General features: G+C 34.1%; 1 protein-coding gene across 1 annotated transcript; it reads right to left on the reverse strand.

Annotated features, from left to right (window-relative positions):
- Nucleotides 1-5,798: 5,798 nt before the first annotated feature.
- On the reverse strand, nt 5,799-15,025 carry LOC124371730 (cytoplasmic dynein 1 intermediate chain 2-like). The gene is made up of 8 exons (XM_046830071.1): nt 14,770-15,025; nt 13,438-13,555; nt 12,444-12,675; nt 11,376-11,536; nt 10,383-10,571; nt 9,713-9,790; nt 7,602-7,756; nt 5,799-5,943 (listed from the first exon to the last, which is right to left on the reverse strand). Exons 1-7 carry the CDS (start codon nt 14,940-14,942, stop codon nt 7,610-7,612), a joined length of 1,098 nt encoding a protein of 365 aa, XP_046686027.1. The 5' UTR covers nt 14,943-15,025; the 3' UTR covers nt 5,799-5,943; nt 7,602-7,609.
- Between the last annotated feature and the right edge of the window lie 3,175 nt (nt 15,026-18,200).

An 18,200-nucleotide genomic window follows, 5' to 3' on the forward strand; every position in this document is an offset into this window, starting at 1 on the left:
ATAAACATTTATTTAATAATTCAATATTTTTGAACATGGACTTTCAAACAGCAAAGATGACTGAAAAGAGGCTGAAGTGTTGAGCAGATTACCTTATCTGATAGTAGATTGTTATCTGCAGAGCCAAGTCAGAAGCTCAGTCAGAAGCTCTCTGATCTACAGTAATAACTACTGTAGTCTACCATACACTGACCTCAGTTTAAATATCAGTGAAGACCTTTACTCTTTACTGTTACTGGAAATATAAACATATAACGTTCGTGCTCACAGAGAATTCCATCTTCTAAGGCAACTAGGCATTTCAAGTGACCATGGGGACTTAAAATTATGTATAATACTAAAACAGCTACTTGACATTGCATCCTGTTTTTGATAAATGCACTATCACTCCCCAGTTGTTTTACTTAACCTAATTAATTATTTTTTAAGTAAAATTACAGCTACTAGTAGCTGGTTTATGAAAATAAAAATGTTAAACAAGATTAATATTAAATTGTTGACTTATAGTAAATATTGAAATGTACTTTCTTAAAATGAATACAAATTGAATGTTGCCTGCTTACATTGCTGTCCTGCTTAACATTTAAAATATGTTATATTGGATTTTCTGTTCTCAATAATTGAAGATGACAAATAAAAATACGAGTAAAAAGGAAAAACAAGCCCATTTAATAATTCCATGAGAAGCATTCTTACTAGACAGAAAAGTAATCCTATTATATCTAATACATCACTATTGAAAAAGGCAGCAAAAGAAAAACAACCAACACCAACAACCTGTGGTTGATAAGAGCACTATCTTACAAAAGAAGAAATATTATCATTGTTTCAGATGACACAACGCGATGCCAAAGAAAGAGCCGACTTTGATTTTTGTGTTAGTATCACACTTTCATTCTTGCTGGTGTGATGTGTGATTGTGTTTCTCGTACTTGTGACTTGTACCGAATGGACAATACACATGGGGTTGGATACCGCTGAGGTCGTAGTAATGAAAATTCTAAGTTTACGTATATATGTTTGATATTGGCAAATAAACATAAATATCACCACTTCTAGTTGGTAAAATAAAATAAAGTATTGCCACGTTGCTGCCAAATAGAGTATGAATGAACTAAAATATGATACCTTGGGATGGACCTAAATATTCCAATGTTCTATGGATCGTACCTTCGAAATTTATAATTACTAAAACTTTAAAAATAACTTCCCTTTACGACGAACTCGACTCACAAACGTGGGCGTCAGCATTCTTGGCTCGACAATGCAGCTGTAATCGGAAAAGGGGAAGATTAGTAGACTGGAAGTCTAAAACATGAAGTAATTGGGCTTGAACTCGCCTAAAACAAAATCGCGACGGTATTAGCCATTTATCGAGACAACTTGTAATCATGACAACGTGGTCTCGTCAGAAGGACATCGCCACAAATATTATCCAAGTTGATCTGGCAAATAAAACACATTCAAGGTAAGTTACTTTGCAATTTATATTTTATTTTACATTACATTTAAATTAGATGTCTCGCATGAAAGGGCTAACTTATGATACGAAAATATAAAGTTTTACTTACGGACAAGGCGCGCGAGATGTAGCTTCGGTAGCAAGGTTCGGCAGCTACAAAGTTCCTGAGAGAAAAAATTAATACGCGTGCCAATTAGGTTATCAATCTGCCAAGAATTTAGTTCCAAGAACATCGGATGTAACTTATAGTAACCAGTAAGCAGTAGTAACTGGGTTGCGAAAATATATACTATATGAAGTGAAACTAAATAACGGTACAGGACTTGCATTCTCTGCAGTGACAATGCCTGGACTAGACTCCAAGCAGCTTTTCAGTATGTTTGAACCCTTTTCTTTCTCTTCTTTTCTTCTTTCTGTACTTTATTTTTGTTTGTACTAATACCTCCTCCACCTAACGCAGAGGATAGATTCCAATCCTCGAAATGTTGCATTGCACAGTTCACATATCCATGCAACTGCAAACGGCCTGACCCATCCCAGTTCTCATGCTCATGTACTAGTGTTCTCTTCTGCACTACACACTGAGAGCTCTGATCATCATCCCTACAATGAAGTGTCAGAGCAGAGCAATAGTGGTGGTGAATGTCCTGGTGATATCCTACAGCTAAATTTTATTAATGTAATACAACCTAATTCTGTTATGTTGTACCATTAAATCTAAATTAAAAAACCCTACATAATACAATATTGCTCAGTCACATGAGGGTATGTTCTTACACTGTGATAGAGTAAGTGATCCTCTTAAGCTAAAGAGTAACTTCTCTAGTATGAGTGGTTCAACCAAAATTCTTCAAGTCACTCTGCAAAGCATTAGAAATACGTTTCTTGAATTACATCACTTTTGTTAAATTAAAAAAGCTGATGCAGTTTTTGTTCCTGAACACTGGTTAGTCAGGGATGGACGTATATACATACAAGGTGTTTGAAAAGTCTGGGTACGGCTTAATATTTTACAAACCATAGCAGATAACATCTATAAACTTTGCACAGTGTCATATGGCTATCTAAACTATTTTTCCTTGCTATTACCATGACATGCCAACCATGGGGGGACGGCCCACAGAGGAAAACATGAAAATCTTAAATGAAAGCATGGGTCGAGTGATACCTCATTTGAAAGAGCTCACTTAGTAGAGTTGAATGCCGCAAACCGCATCTCAAAAGGTTTATCCAATCCAAAATGGCGGGTTGTTTTAGGTACACATTGTAAAGTACATTATGCGCTGCCATTTCTGACTGGATCGTCATATTCTGATGCAGTAGGCGGCATTTTACTCTACTAACCAATGGTTTCACTGATTAGTATTTATAAAAAATTTCCAAAAATTTAGTTCAACAATTAAGTGGTAAGTTAACTATTTCACCAACAAAGAACAATGGTAGAACTTAAATTATTCATAAACATAAAGATGACGAATTCATTTTAGATTTATTTATTGTGTTATAAATTTATGACATAATTTGCTAATTAAAAAAAGTCAGTGAAAACACATTGGTTATTAGAGTGAAATGCCGCCTACTGCATCAGAATATGACGATCCAGTCAGAAATGGCAGCGCATAATGTACTTTACAATGTGTACCTAAAACAACCCGCCATTTTGATTGGATAAACCTTTTGAGATGCGGTTTGCGGCATTCAACTCTACTAAGTGAGCTCTTTCAAATGAGGTATCACTCGACCCATGCTTTCATTTAAGATTTTCATGTTTTCCTCTGTGGGCCGTCCCCCCATGGCATGTCATGGTAATAGCAAGGAAAAATAGTTTACATAGCCATATGACACTGTGCAAAGTTTATAGATGTTATCTGCTATGGTTTGTAAAATATTAAGCCGTACCCAGACTTTTCAAACACCTTGTATATATATGATTGATGTATATTTACCTCAAGTTGTTTCTGCAGAAAAATAAAGAAAAATTATGGGTCATGTATTTTATCAAACAACGATTTAGAGGATTTTAGTTCAGCATTGAATTTTAAGTATGTTGTATTAAGTTAGTTGAACTGAATATTATAGTAACAAGTCTTTATAGATCTCCTCAGGGCAACATTAACCTGTTTTTCAAGTATTTTGAATTGGCAATGAAAACTGTTTTGAGGGAGGAGAACCCTTGTTGCCGTTTGTGGTGATTTCAACATTGAAATTTCAATACTGGAGTCTCGTAATTCAATATAATTTTCAAATTTACTAAGATTTTTTAACCTAGTCCCAATTCATGCTAATTCCTGTACAGATAATATTCACGTAAACTTTTCTAATAATCTATATGAGGAAAACACAAACACACTTGAACATTTTCTTGTAAATTCATATGAAATAACACTTGATCCAGAACAAGTTCAATGCTGTTTCTTGAGCTCTGTCACTAAAATTTCAAATAACATATCAGCTACTAATACTTCATCCTCAGATTGATTAGGTAACAGTCCAGTTTTGCCAGAATCTTCATTGGTAAGTAACCAGGCCTAATGATATTGTCAAGGTGGTCTATGATTGTCTTATTCCAGAAGTATGGACTATTATTGGTTGTCTAATTCCATAGAAAAAAGACAATTCAATAAATAAGGGAGTCACTAGCATTTATTTTAAGTAAATGTCTGAAGACTGGCGACTTTTATGACTCCTGAAAAATATCCATGGTCAACTCAATTTAAAAAAGAGGTAACAAACTTATGCCCGAGAACTATTGTCCCAATCTTCTCAATCTCTCCATTGTCTCAATCTTCCCAAAAATATTAGTTACTAATGCATGATCAACTTTCATCACAATTTCAGCCAATACAATCTTATTTTGGAATCTCAATTCGGGTTCCAAAAAGGTATTAACTACATCTGCTGTTATGGAAATTATAAATTGCAGTCTTGATGCATTAGAAAACGGAAAAAATAACTCTTCCACTGTTGGATTTGAGCAAGGCATTTGATTGTGTTCCCTGTACTTCTATCTTCGACAAATTAAAATTCTGCAGTGTTTCAGAAAACTCATGTAAAATTATTATTTCTTATCTAACCAACAGAAAGCAGTATTTTTCAATTAAGGGGTCTAAATTATCTGTTAAAAATGTGGATCTAGGAGTCCCCTAAGGGTCTGTTCTAGGTCCTTTTTTCTTTACAGTTATTAAAAAGTCTTATTATTGCTTAGCACCTGATTTATTCAATAAAATTCCTTTAAAATCAGATCTTAAAAAAATTTTCATATTTTTTGTAAACTAATTAGAAGTTTCTTATTTTCTAATGGCAGTATAGAAGATTTCTTGAATGATTAATTAGTAAATAAAGATGCTATGAAATCTTTAAGCCTTGCTTGCAATGTATTCTTACTTGTATTTTGTTTTTAAATTTTGACAGTATTCATTGTTTTATGACATTTTTTATGGTATGTAGGCTTAGTGGCTCTTTGTTAATGACAAACAAAATAATAACTATTGTACTATAAATTTCAATATACTTGTTTAAAGTTGTGGAGTTTTTTTCATAATAAAATTGTTTTATAAGTGTGTTTCTGTATTAGCCTATTTCAATTTTTTAAATTTAAATTGTCCCTCCACACAGGCTTGGTGTTGGAGTTTTCATCTTTATCTTCGCTTACAAGCGATTTTTTATATGTGGTTTTTTTTATCATTGTTACTTAATCAGCAGCATTGCACTGATCAGACCTGGCATTTAGATTAAGTTACGTTTGTACTGCTGTAATTTTTATGTAACTCTTGTAATGCTTGTTTGAGAAAATAAATATATCATTATTATTATTCAAGGCCACACTATCAAAATACAAAACATAAACAAACAGATGATACATTGATCGTAGGCGAGACTATCAAACATCGAAACATGATGTCATTTCTATAAAACTGGGTATTCATACTACATGGTTGTCTGCATTTCTAGGAAAATTGACAATGTCCATAATGTATAGACATTGGGTACTGAAGGAGTTACAATGCAATACCAAATAATACAAAATATAATAATAAGCATGTCCTTATCAACAACACAAAATAAACTATGTACCAGTCTAAAAGTTAAATAACATGAATGTACACAAATAGCGTATACGATGTTTACCTATTCTTGAGTTAGAATAAATTTTATACTTTACCAAGAACTGGACAATTGCACTGCCAGTTATATTATTGATTTTCCTCCTATACCTTGAAAATTACAAATGAACAGAATATTTTATATGGAAAATATTAGGATTATAAAATAAATAATGACTACATATTCAATAAGCTTTATTATTATTTAAGTAACAAACAAGAAATAAATAAGTAAAATAACAAAAAAGATCATTATACAATTAAGTTTACATAAAAGCTAAATAAAGGAGGCATATACTTTATTTTGTTACACTGTAATTTTCTTATATTTACAGCTTACTTCTTCTTCTTTCATGTTAACTGCACAACAAAAATCATCTGTCAACAAATACAAATAAGTTAGTGTTGTTTTTTACCACAAAATATAATCCTAAAATGAAATAACATTATTTTAAGTTCTATAATAAACTACACCAAATTTGTTTTAAAACATTTTACATAAAAGAAAGTAGAGTATGCCACACCATGTGTTACGTAACAGGCTTCTAATGAACAATAGGTTGTATGTAAAATTTTGTCTATATCATATAAAAAATGCCATATGATTGCGCTCAGTATGTTTAAACATTTTTTATTGTGCAAATTTCTCGTTGCCATTGTGGTTACCCATTAGACCAATGTAAAAATCTTCACAAACGCTATGCCAAATCCGTTGGGAAGACATGCACCATCTATTGTACAATAACTAACAGACAGAAATGGCCACAGAGTTAAAAAAAAACCTTAAATTAAAACATACTGTAAGTCAAAATGTACTTTAAATGTTATGCACATTATTAGAACAGAATACCACAAATTCAATCACAAAATAATGATTCTTTGAAAACTGAAGTAAGTTAAATTTGGTTGCAGTAACGATTAAATGTAATTGGTATAAAATAAATCTGAAAAATTAAACAATTTTTTTTATTAACTTATAAAAGCTAAAACTATACGCAACAACAAAGGAAATATAATACTTTTTTGATGCCATCAAAAGAATCAGAAGAAAATCGTAAGTTTAATGTAAAGACAAGTAAATACAACACAATTTTATAGTTTTGGGTAAAATAAATTTGAAATCTTTAAACAGACATTCCTGAAAACAATAACAACCTTTGAGAATGACTGAATCACACTATTAAATTCAATTTTAAAAAAAAAAATTAATTTTGGTTACTGAGAGCTTTGCAAACATAAAAAATAGACGTTACGTTGAAAAACTAATCACTGTACCCAAACCTACTTAAAAATTCAAATGCTAAAAGTATTAAAACCCTTTAAAGTATATCTTTACTTAAATTTATTGTTGCACAAACCTTGCCTTGTTTATTTTAACAGTAAATTCTCAAACTGTTTTCTTTTGCAATTTTGAAGGCTATATGGCTATACAATGTGTCCACAAAGTCATGTCGCACATTTAATTGTTTATAGCTAAACTATTATTATTGATTGCAGGTCTATGAAACAGATTTAAATTTAGACAGTTGTTTAAAATGTTTAGTTTTAATTGGTTGAGTTACCCATTGTTGTCATCTAGTATTGAGTGGCTAACTTGTTTATAAAAACAGTCATCATGGCAACTTTGCAAAGAAATTTTCAGTATATTTTGTATAAGTTTACTTCTGGATTTCAGTACAACCTGAGTATCGTCGATTGTTTCATGAAAATCTGTGTTACTAAAAAGTTTTACAAAAATATTCTAATTATAATTAGTAATGTGATTAATACTATTATTAAAGATCCACCAGAGCTTTCATGGAACCGTGTTGTTCCTCATCTGTCTGTAGGATACTCGTATCTCTAGCTAGAAGTCTTAGAGACTTGAAACTTTGTACATAAACTCATCCTGGTCTAAGGAAGAGCTCTCATGATTTTTGGGTGAAATAGGAAAAGTCCAGTATGTTTGTCTGTTCTACATCTTTTATTATGTTCTATTGGAGATGACAGTGTAGAGCAAATGATACACAATATTATCATAGGATAAGCCAATTTACCTGCAAGTCTATCTAGACACAATGGAAGCCAGGCTGTTGGGTCCTGAAGAAGACAAGGTCAACTTGTCCATTTCCTCGTCCGCCTGATTGTTCTTCAGTTCTTGCAGAGTTACAAGCATCTTGTTCCAGTCATCCATCCTCGGCTGACAGAGTTGCTGGACAGAACAATCGTATGTTTAACTTGTGTCAGTTGGTGAGGGAGGTCACTGGAATAGGAACAGCTGCTTATTGTGTAAACATGAGGACATGAAAAATAAAAATAATGAGAAAAATGTAGTACAACACTACTCTAAATGTACTGAAAAGAACAAAAAGTTTATAAATATCTTTATGACCAGAACAACCACTGTAGATATATAATTGTGTATCACAATATTCTTTCTAAGTTCTATTTTTTGAAACAGAAGATCTGAAACACTAATTTTCTTTCTTGAACTAAATAGTTTTGTGCTTATGAAGGACGGTCGCTAATAGTTTATTACATTGTTATGCTTGAAACAATAAAAGTTACTTAGCAGTATTATTGTTTATGTATTCTCTCTATTTTCAAATACCTTTTGTCTTTCAAATTTAAATATATGTGATACTTGTGTTCATAGGATTATTTTAAGATGTACAGTGATATGTTTGATTGCATATTAAAGTATTATTGCATTTTTTTTAACTTAATTACTATCATAAATTGTTGTAAAAGTTAGTGGTTTTGAAGGTGTATTTATGTATACTTTTACTATACCACTATACTATACCTAGGTTTTTTAACCTATTTGCATTTTTTAAATAGTAACCTATATTTTTCAAACCTTTTTAAAATTTTTTCGGGTTTGACAAAATCCAAATTGTCTGAACTAAATGCTACTCTCTGATGATATCCTAAGTTTTCAACAATGCTGTTCCTGGGCTATTGCCAGTTTTATTTGCCGCATACAGAGCTGCTCCACAGTCAGTGCAAACGTAGCGTGTTTTTTTCCCATCAACTCAGCAGTATCTTAATTTACATAACTGCTGTTTAGAACCTACTGATTGTCATGTCAGGACCTGATTGATAAATTGAGTCCGCATCCTAATCGCCATCATCTCAGAAAAGTTGAAATACTGAATGCTTAACTCATAACAACACATCCGGACAAATCTAAAAGTGATAAATGACGTTATCATCATTAAAACCAATTCCTTCCATACCGAATGAACCACATTCAAAATAATAAACATGCAGTAGCAACTTCAAAAACATTATTGTAAAAAAGGAAAACAATAACATTCTGTTTCTTAACGTCCAGGCAAAACTTCACAATGGCTTTCATGATAGTTTCTTAGTTGACTGTCAGAGTGTAAAGTAAATAAACAGCACTACTGTGGATTTGCTGCAGTTTAAATAAATACTACTAGAGACCAATGTGTATCATCTTACAGGCATCATGTATCCAAGCAGCCTTTTGGAATGTGATAACACGAGTTGAACGCAAAGTGGGAGCGCGCCTGTGTTGACATGGGCGTGGCAGTCAAGGGATTAATTACAATTATTTGGACTGTAGTGGAAAAACTACACTAAATTTTACTACTATATGAAATAAATAGCTTATTTAGAATATTTTAATATTAATTTTTGTTTGAGACTGAAAATTATTACTGAGACAGGATGTGTTTTATTGATAACAGCAGGTTCTATAAATTACCTAATACCACTTTTAAGGACAAAACTGAGGAAGCTGATGGCTGACAGGCCTAGGGAGTCTGAGTTATAGATAGCGTAGGTATAAAATATGCTGTATCTGACTCTAGCACTTTTTTATCAGTAATGATAACCTAGTGCTGCATCGACTCTCCCCCTTATTTAGTTTGATAACTTGCAGAGGCCAGTGGCCCATGAGGACGGGAAGAAGAAAACTTAAAAGGGGATTGGACTCTCTTTTATATTTATAATAAAAAAAACTAGAAAGGTAATTTCCTTACATTAAATGTATATCTAATTAGATACTCTGTATTAGTCTATACTTCCATCTATTACAGGTATAACTACATGAATGAAACTATATGTGAAACTATTTCACATGACTTGAGACCAAATTACGAATTACGCTAATTGGAGAAGAATAAACATCTGTTGTTACCTCCCCGACATCGTAAAGCCAGATGCGACCAATGTCATCACCACAGGTCACTTGGTTTCCGCTAGGAGTCCAAGACACCTACAAACAACACATTGTTTAACATCAGGCCCAGAAGAGAAATGAACTAGTGCATGAACAAACTGCTGTTTTAGTTAACTAGACTTTTATTAATTTCTGAGTGCCCCAAAAATAATCAAGACCACAACAAAAATGTTAACTTATCTGATATTTCATCAAAACAAAAACTAATTGTATACTTAATATTACAAGTTTTACATAATTATTAAACACAAAACTTTTAGTAGAAACAATGTCAAAAACATATTACATTGAAAAAGTTACATTTACTGCAAAAGGCTAAGATAGGTAATTGCACAAATCTCGTACCTTTTTGAGACAGAACATTGAAATTTTCGCTAAAAAAAATCATGTTTTAAACATTTAAAACAGCGATATATTAATGGGAATAAACACGCTATTAGTTTAGAGCCAGACGCAAACCTTTTTAGAGGTTAGTCCTAAAACTTTTTACTGAAACTTAATATACGTCCTGAGGAACAATGATTAAGATTAAGGAACCAGCAAGCCTTTGTTCTCTTGGCACCAGACATAGAGTTAAACATTAATATAAATAGAATCGGTACAATCAAGGAACCTTGAGGTGGCTCACCTGATTGAGCGCTCGACTACCCTCCACGATGGCAGTGGCTGTGGGCACCTCAGTGTCATTATTGAGGTTCCATAGGTCCAGACGACCTGTAGCATCCACTGCCGCAAACAATGCCGGGTGTGTGGGCGACCAGGCCACATCGCAAACATAGTCACCATTGTCCTCGAACGAGTATAACGGCTTGTTCTCCTGTGAACAGATCATCCATCATATTTGGTTTTACACAAGAATAGAAATGAGATATCCCACACATTTCTGTGTGTATGTTTTAATGACGATTTAAGACATTGAATGTTTGTTTTAAATAAAAAGCCGCATCTTGATTCAATGCTTATTTTATTGTTGTACTCTACAAATTTATGAAAGAGTGCTAATATAATGTCTGGTTTTGTTGAAATCATTCAACCTAATCAATCATTTGCGTGCTTAGGTTTTTATGTAACATGAGATATAAATACTAAAATGTAAACAAACAAATATCTGCTACTTTGCAAACAATAAACACACTAATACATTTACCCCTCCCTGTCATCTTATTCCCTGTTTTTTACAGCTCTCAATGTTGTTTTGAGAAGGGATTTTTGTTAACAAAATGGGATTTTTTCAACAGGAAATTAAAATGTTTCTGTTTAAAACGAAGATATTAAACTTGTTCTTCAACAGTAACAGTGAAAACTGAAGACCGACCAACTTCGCCTCAAAAATAAAGACATATTTCATTTAATTTCAAAACGATTCTGATAATAATAAACCGGAAGATTCCATGACTCGTTCTAATGTTACAGTGCAGCTAAACCAACCAATTGTTTATTTTGAGCAACAGTCCAACCATTCGTTAGCGGAAATGATGGCCTTGAAATATCTGCGTCATTATACTTCGTAGTATAATGGATCCAATTCAAAAATATTGTATTTTAATTTCAACTCCAAAATGTTTATAAATAATTTACAACTTAGTCGTCAATAGAGATACTATTCACTAAATCCACAAACCTTGAGGTTCCACAATTTAATAGTCCAGTCGAATGAGGAGGTCAGGAAGAGGTGGGAGAGGTCGATGCCCTCCTGGACCTTATGAGTGTCTATTCCTGTAACTGGAGCCTGATGTCCCTCATATGTCTCTGTCACTCCTGCCTTGCTGCCGTGCCGACACGCTGGAAGCAAGATAGTTTGTTACTCAACTTTCCCTCATTCAATGTTTCAGATGAAGAAAGAGGTTGATGACCTAATGGACCTTTTGAGTGTCTATAGCTTTAACTGGAACCTCATTTCTCTCATACGTCTCAGGCACTACTGCCTTGCAGCTGTGGTTAAATACTGGAAAACAAGATAGTTTGTTACTCAACTTTTCCTCATAAAATGTTTCAGATGAAGGAAAACCTGAAAGAGGTCAATGCTCCTCTGGACCTTGTGAGTCCCTATCCCTGTAATTGTAGCCTGTTGTATCTCATGTATTAGTCACTCCTGCCTTGGTGTTTGCAACAGACTACTCAGGACAGTTAGTTACTCTACTTTCACTTTGATGATCTGAATGAAGGAGGTTATAACGAGATGAACAGTTTGATGCTTTTCTGAACCTAGTAAATGTCTATCCCTTTAATTGGAGATTGAGGAGGTGTGAGCAGGATCCTTAAGGAGGGCTGGGAAGGAAGATGCACTGTAGCAGATACTACAGCCCTACAGGGTGCTAATGTTCGGGGTGCTAAGATAGACCTAAATGAGAAGGTTGATAAACATTCCTGGAGTGTTGTGCACAGCTGCCCCAGTGCCAGGCCAGACAATGAAGAGTGTAACTTTAAAAAAAAGGATCTGATTTATGTATCGGTAGATACATTAGCTGAGTCATTGTACGCCAGGCAAATTTCTAATTTTTTGTTTAATGGAAAAAATTGTCTAGGTACTTCAGAGCAAATTTTCCATTACGAGATGCAACAAGCACTCTCTTTTCATCACCTCATCCTTGATCACACATTACTAATAAGGAAAATAGAGAATTCAAAGTCAAATTTGTTTGTTGATTTACTCACAATTTATCAGAATTTACTTAAATAAATAACATACCTGAGTAGACAGCACCCTCTTCACTGCCAACAACAAAGTTGTTGACGTCATTATGTGGGAACGCCAGACACATGGCAGCAATGGCCTTGCTCTGTCGATGCTGCAGCTCCAGTATCTCCTGCGGCTGTGAGAGCATGTCCAGGGACCATGAGCACAACCGGCCATCTGTGGATACCGAGATGAGGTTGTGGGCATTCTGTGTGCCGACTACACTCAGGCAGTAAACTGGATGCTGCAACATATCACAGGTAGATTCATACAATGGCTTTTGAGATGATAGTTGTGCCTGCAATGATAGCGCTGCAATGATCATTGTGATGAAATGTCAGAAGCACAGCAGCCACAGCCTTATTCTGCTGATACTACAGATCCAGACCTGTCTGTCATTGATGATTAGGTGAAAATATATGTTAAGTTGTTTTCATGGTACAAGGTAGCAAGGTATGGAGATAACCATAATCACTGAGGCTGGCTCTACCTCAGAAGTACAGAGTTGAAGCCAAAAACATTGTTCCCTCATCATGTACAATCTCTTGCAGCAGGATTCGACCATTACATAGTCCAAGATCTCAAATCTTGGTTGCTGAGAATATTTATCACAAGGGTCTAAATAGTGTTGATTATTTCAGAGTACAAGATCTCAAGTGTTGGGTGCTGAGAATTTTACCACAAGGGATTCGAATGCATTGATCTGATCATTTCACAGCACAAGACTTAAACTCAAGGACGCTGAGAATAATCACCACAAGAATCTCTGAAGCACTTGTCTAAATTTGTTCCGGTACAAAAGATATGACCACCACAGTTATAGGAACTTTGCAAGGTCAGGTATTTTGTCTAACCATCCCCAGTAAAAGGTCAATTTACCTATAATTATTTCTCTTCCCTATCTTTGCCATTTATACTACTGCCAATATAAAAAACAATTGATTGTGCAGAATTGTCTAGAATTTCCACTATTCTAATGCTAGTGGAGTTGACAACTAATGCTTACGGTGTGTGCAGTAGCTGAAAGTGGGGTGCGCTGGATGGGTGTCCTCTTCTGCACCCTATTATCCCACAGAACCACTTGGCCGGAGAATGTGCCCCCCAGAATTAGGTTGGGGTGGAACCTGTATAAACACAGATGCACTCTTTTAACAAAAATACAATTTTAAGCAGCAATATTTAATTTTGCCTTTTTTATTTGTTATTATTTTCTGTAATACAAATATAGACCAATATAAATTTAAATAAAATACAAACTAATTTTCATTCAAATAAATTAGTTTCCAAAACATCAAAATACAACAAAGAAATCAGGTTTTAATTACACATAAGAACAGGATCTCAGGCAGCTTTGGCGGGCCCAGGAAAAACACTCAGTTAGCAAGCGGTTTTTGAAAAAGGACTATTTTTATTCATGAGATTTTCAAATATTAATTTGGATGTTGTGTCAACATCACATTCTGTACATTCCGTGAAAATTGTTACCAGAGATCCTAAAGACTTATTTAAAGCATATAAAAAAGCAATGTAAGTATACTGTATAAGTGAAGATTGAACAAACATCAAAGATGATTTTGAGGTAATAAGGACTCGTCCATATCCACCACATAAGACAGTTTTGATTGTATTAAGAAACATGGCCTAAAACAGTACATTTGTGAACACAAAAATTATTGGTTCAAAGGCAATAGCATCGATAGTTATTGGTAGTTATTTTTCTATCAACGAAGTACAATTTCTTGTACATAATCAAAATTTCTTATTTTAGGTGATAACAAATATATTCCTACTCTATTTTAAGATCATCTTTGATGTTTGTATGACAACCTCCACAAAATTCTTGTACCACTTATACACTGCTGTTATTTGAACTGCATCATATCCATATATCTTTTCAACATCTTAATGGTTTCAAATGTAATTTATCTAATGGAAAATACACAATTTTCTGTTGGCATGCTGCTCTATAAACGACACTTCAAAACTCAACATTAGCCAAAGCCAACAGCAAATTTTGATGATAGTAATGGAAATATCCCACAGTGCTTGGTGTCGTCATCAGCATTGCTAACAACTACAGAAAGGGAATTTCTCCTTTGTAAACCAGTGCTTTAAATGGGTAATAAGTTTAAAAGCTTTGTAATCCAGCCTAGCATAAAAAATACAAAAAGGTATACTTTTGGGGCTAGTAGTCTAAAAGTACTACTATAGATTTTTAATATGTCCACCAAATTTATTAGGATGAATCCTAGCTCTTATAGAACAAGAAATTTGTATTTTCAGCTATATTCACATAATTATTTAAATAAAATATGAGTAAATTCAGGATGTTACCCACCTAGCGAATGTTGCAGACATTACAGCTGACTGACAATGGAAGATAAACTCTGGAGTAGTTTTCCTGAATTTGGTGTTCCAGACGAGACATACGCCGTCAGGATCATGGGGAGACTCTGCATTGGTATGGTAACTGGCCAACAGCAGTTCCGGATGTTGTGGTGACCAGTCCATTGATGTGATGCACCGATTGCGTGACCACCGCTCGTCTGAGAAACAGCGACTCAGGGACAGCTTGCAACCGTGTTTCTCATCTCTGTACAAAGTCAATTCAATTAGATTATACTGAAGACATAATAACATAACAATGTTCCCCTTTCTTCCTATCAACAACTACTTATATTGAGATTGCCTAACCAGTGAAAGCTTGCTGCTGCGTTTTTCATCTTTGAACAGAGTGTAGCTCATATCTTAACTTTTTTTTTCCAGATATTGGATTCCATTGGCCATAGCTCTACTTTCAGCACACTACTTGTTTCTTTGGCTCCTTGGATAATTCCAATAAACTAGATCAATGAGCAGCTCCAAATAATATTCATGAGTATAGAAATATAGATATTTCTCTTTTCTTGAAAAATCGAGGTAAACCCCAAGTGATCTGCTTTGGACCACATTTCTTTACTATATACAATGAAAAATTTCCTGATTTTGTGAAACATAACTGCATCTAAGCTTATGTTTACTGTCAACTGCCCAACCACTACATGAGACAGAAAAAATTAATGGCTCAGTCTCAGATTGCAGCCAAGCTTCTTTCTCTGGACAGACAGTCCATCCAAACTAAAAACATTTTTTGAATATTGTTACAAGTGTTCCCTCTGATATTTGTTATGTTCCCCACATAAGCCTTGCAGCACTGGATTTAAAATTATATATTTCCTCCTAACGTGCAATTAGTTTTAAAAATATTAAAATTAATTTGCTTCAAGTTCTATTTAAAATAAGATTTCCTAAAGCTACAAATTAAGTATACAAATTAAAATTGAATTTTTTAAAGATATTTTTTACAAAGAAGTATATATAGAAAGCAAAATATAGAATTTTCCAAATCATTGAAAACAGAAAAAACGACCATAATAAAAACGCACAAAAATAAAAATTACAATTAAAGACAACCTACAGTTGTAAACAATATACATATTATGTAACATATGGCATTCAATTCGACATAAGAACAGAGCTTGTGTGCAGACCTCAAGAATTGCACTATCATCCTCCTCACATGGGAAAACCTGTTAAAAAAAAAACGCACCAGCATAGCGGAAAATTCTTTGTTGCCAAGCAAAGCATTGAGTGGTTAACAATCTCTTCTATTTTAGAAGAAGATGATTTTCACTAAATACTACGTCTAGACTACATGGTGGATGGACGTTTGAAATGTTTAAAAGGTCTTGTATCACACTGGCATAATGCTGCCGTGTAATGTAAGTTAGACGAGAGCATAACTCTGTACTGGTTGCTCTAAGGAGACAACGTATACTATCACACAATGGTTTACATAAAAGACATTAGAACTTCAGGCAATTCCAAAGAAAACTCAATTATTGTAAGTTGTCTGCCTCAGACCACCTGATCAAAACGATTGACTTACCTTACCTGTTTTTATTACGGACATCAGAGGTCCGAACCCTTCTACAAATATTCAACATCATTCCTGTATACTGCGATGTCTCAAATTTTCCCCATACCCTCAACTCATTCAGCAATGGTATTCAGTGGTACTATCCTTATACTAGAGAAAAGTATAAGATTTCACAATTCTCGCTTAACAAGAGTGTCAAGCATGGAAGCACTAACACAATGGAAAAATGACTGACTGACTACAGTCTATGTGAAGTGGCTCCCAATATAAGTGTATTTTACATGTTAAAGCAAACTTCAAGATTGTTAAAGCACTACAGTGATTCTCTTACATCTCCCACAAATATAATTAACAAATCCCTCAGTCGACGTCAATTTCCCTCAGCATTAAAACTGGCAAAAGTGACCCCAATAAACAAAAACGGCAGTAAAACAGAAGTGAATAATTAAAGACTGATTTCAATCATATCAACCTTCTCTAAAGTTTTAGAGAAAGTAGTACTAAAAAAACTTTTGGGCCACTGTGAGGGCTATAACTTAACAGACAAGCAACACAGATTCATTAAAGGAAAATCTACCACTACAGCCTTGATAAACTTTGCTGACTGTGCTTGACAACCTATAAGAAGTGAAACTTGTAACAACCCTTTTCCTAGATTTAAGCAAAGCTTTTGATTGCCTGAAACATGATCTCACACTGTACAAGTTAGAAAAGTTGAGAATCAAAGACACGACTAAAATGTGGTTCAAAAGCTATCTAGAAAACCGGAGACCAATTGTAGAGATAAAACTAACAAGAAATGGGGCTACTGAAGTTACCAGATCAAGATCTCTATCCGTAAAGCGAGGAGTACCTCAGGGGTCATTGTTGGGACTAGTATTATTTATATTATTTACAAATGACTTACCTGAATACCATGAAACTTTCTGCACAACTTTAATCTATGCAGATGACACCACCTTACTCTTGAATGGGAAAAAAGACAAATAATCTTGATGTTAAATGTAACACAGCATTAAACATGGCCTATCAATATTACCACTCAAGTGACCTTGTAGTTAACCCAGAGAAGACAAACCAACTAGCTTTCGGGAGAAGATGCAAAACACAGCATTAAACATGGCCTATCAATATTACCACTTAAATTATCTTGTAGTTAACCCAGAGAAGACAAACCAACTAGCTTTCGGGAGAAGATGCAAAGAGATCCCAGCATATTCTGAAGTGGACAGAAAACTCTTATTATATTAGTTAATTATATTTGTGGGAGATGTAAGAGAATCACTGTAGTGCTTTAACAATCTTGAAGTTTGCTTTAACATGTAAAATACACTTATATTGGGAGCCACTTCACATAGACTGTAGTCAGTCAGTCATTTTTCCATTGTGTTAGTGCTTCCATGCTTGACACTCTTGTTAAGCGAGAATTGTGAAATCTTATACTTTTCTCTAGTATAAGGATAGTACCACTGAATACCATTGCTGAATGAGTTGAGGGTATGGGGAAAATTTTGAGACATCGCAGTATACAGGAATGATGTTGAATATTTGTAGAAGGGTTCGGACCTCTGATGTCCGTAATAAAAACAGGTAAGGTAAGTCAATCGTTTTGATCAGGTGGTCTGAGGCAGACAACTTACAATAATTGAGTTTTCTTTGGAATTGCCTGAAGTTCTAATGTCTTTTATGTAAACCATTGTGTGATAGTATACGTTGTCTCCTTAGAGCAACCAGTACAGAGTTATGCTCTCGTCTAACTTACATTACACGGCAGCATTATGCCAGTGTGATACAAGACCTTTTAAACATTTCAAACGTCCATCCACCATGTAGTCTAGACGTAGTATTTA

Source organism: Homalodisca vitripennis, unplaced genomic scaffold, assembly GCF_021130785.1.
Source record: "Homalodisca vitripennis isolate AUS2020 unplaced genomic scaffold, UT_GWSS_2.1 ScUCBcl_1892;HRSCAF=6084, whole genome shotgun sequence".
NCBI classification, from domain to species: Eukaryota; Metazoa; Arthropoda; class Insecta; order Hemiptera; family Cicadellidae; genus Homalodisca; species Homalodisca vitripennis.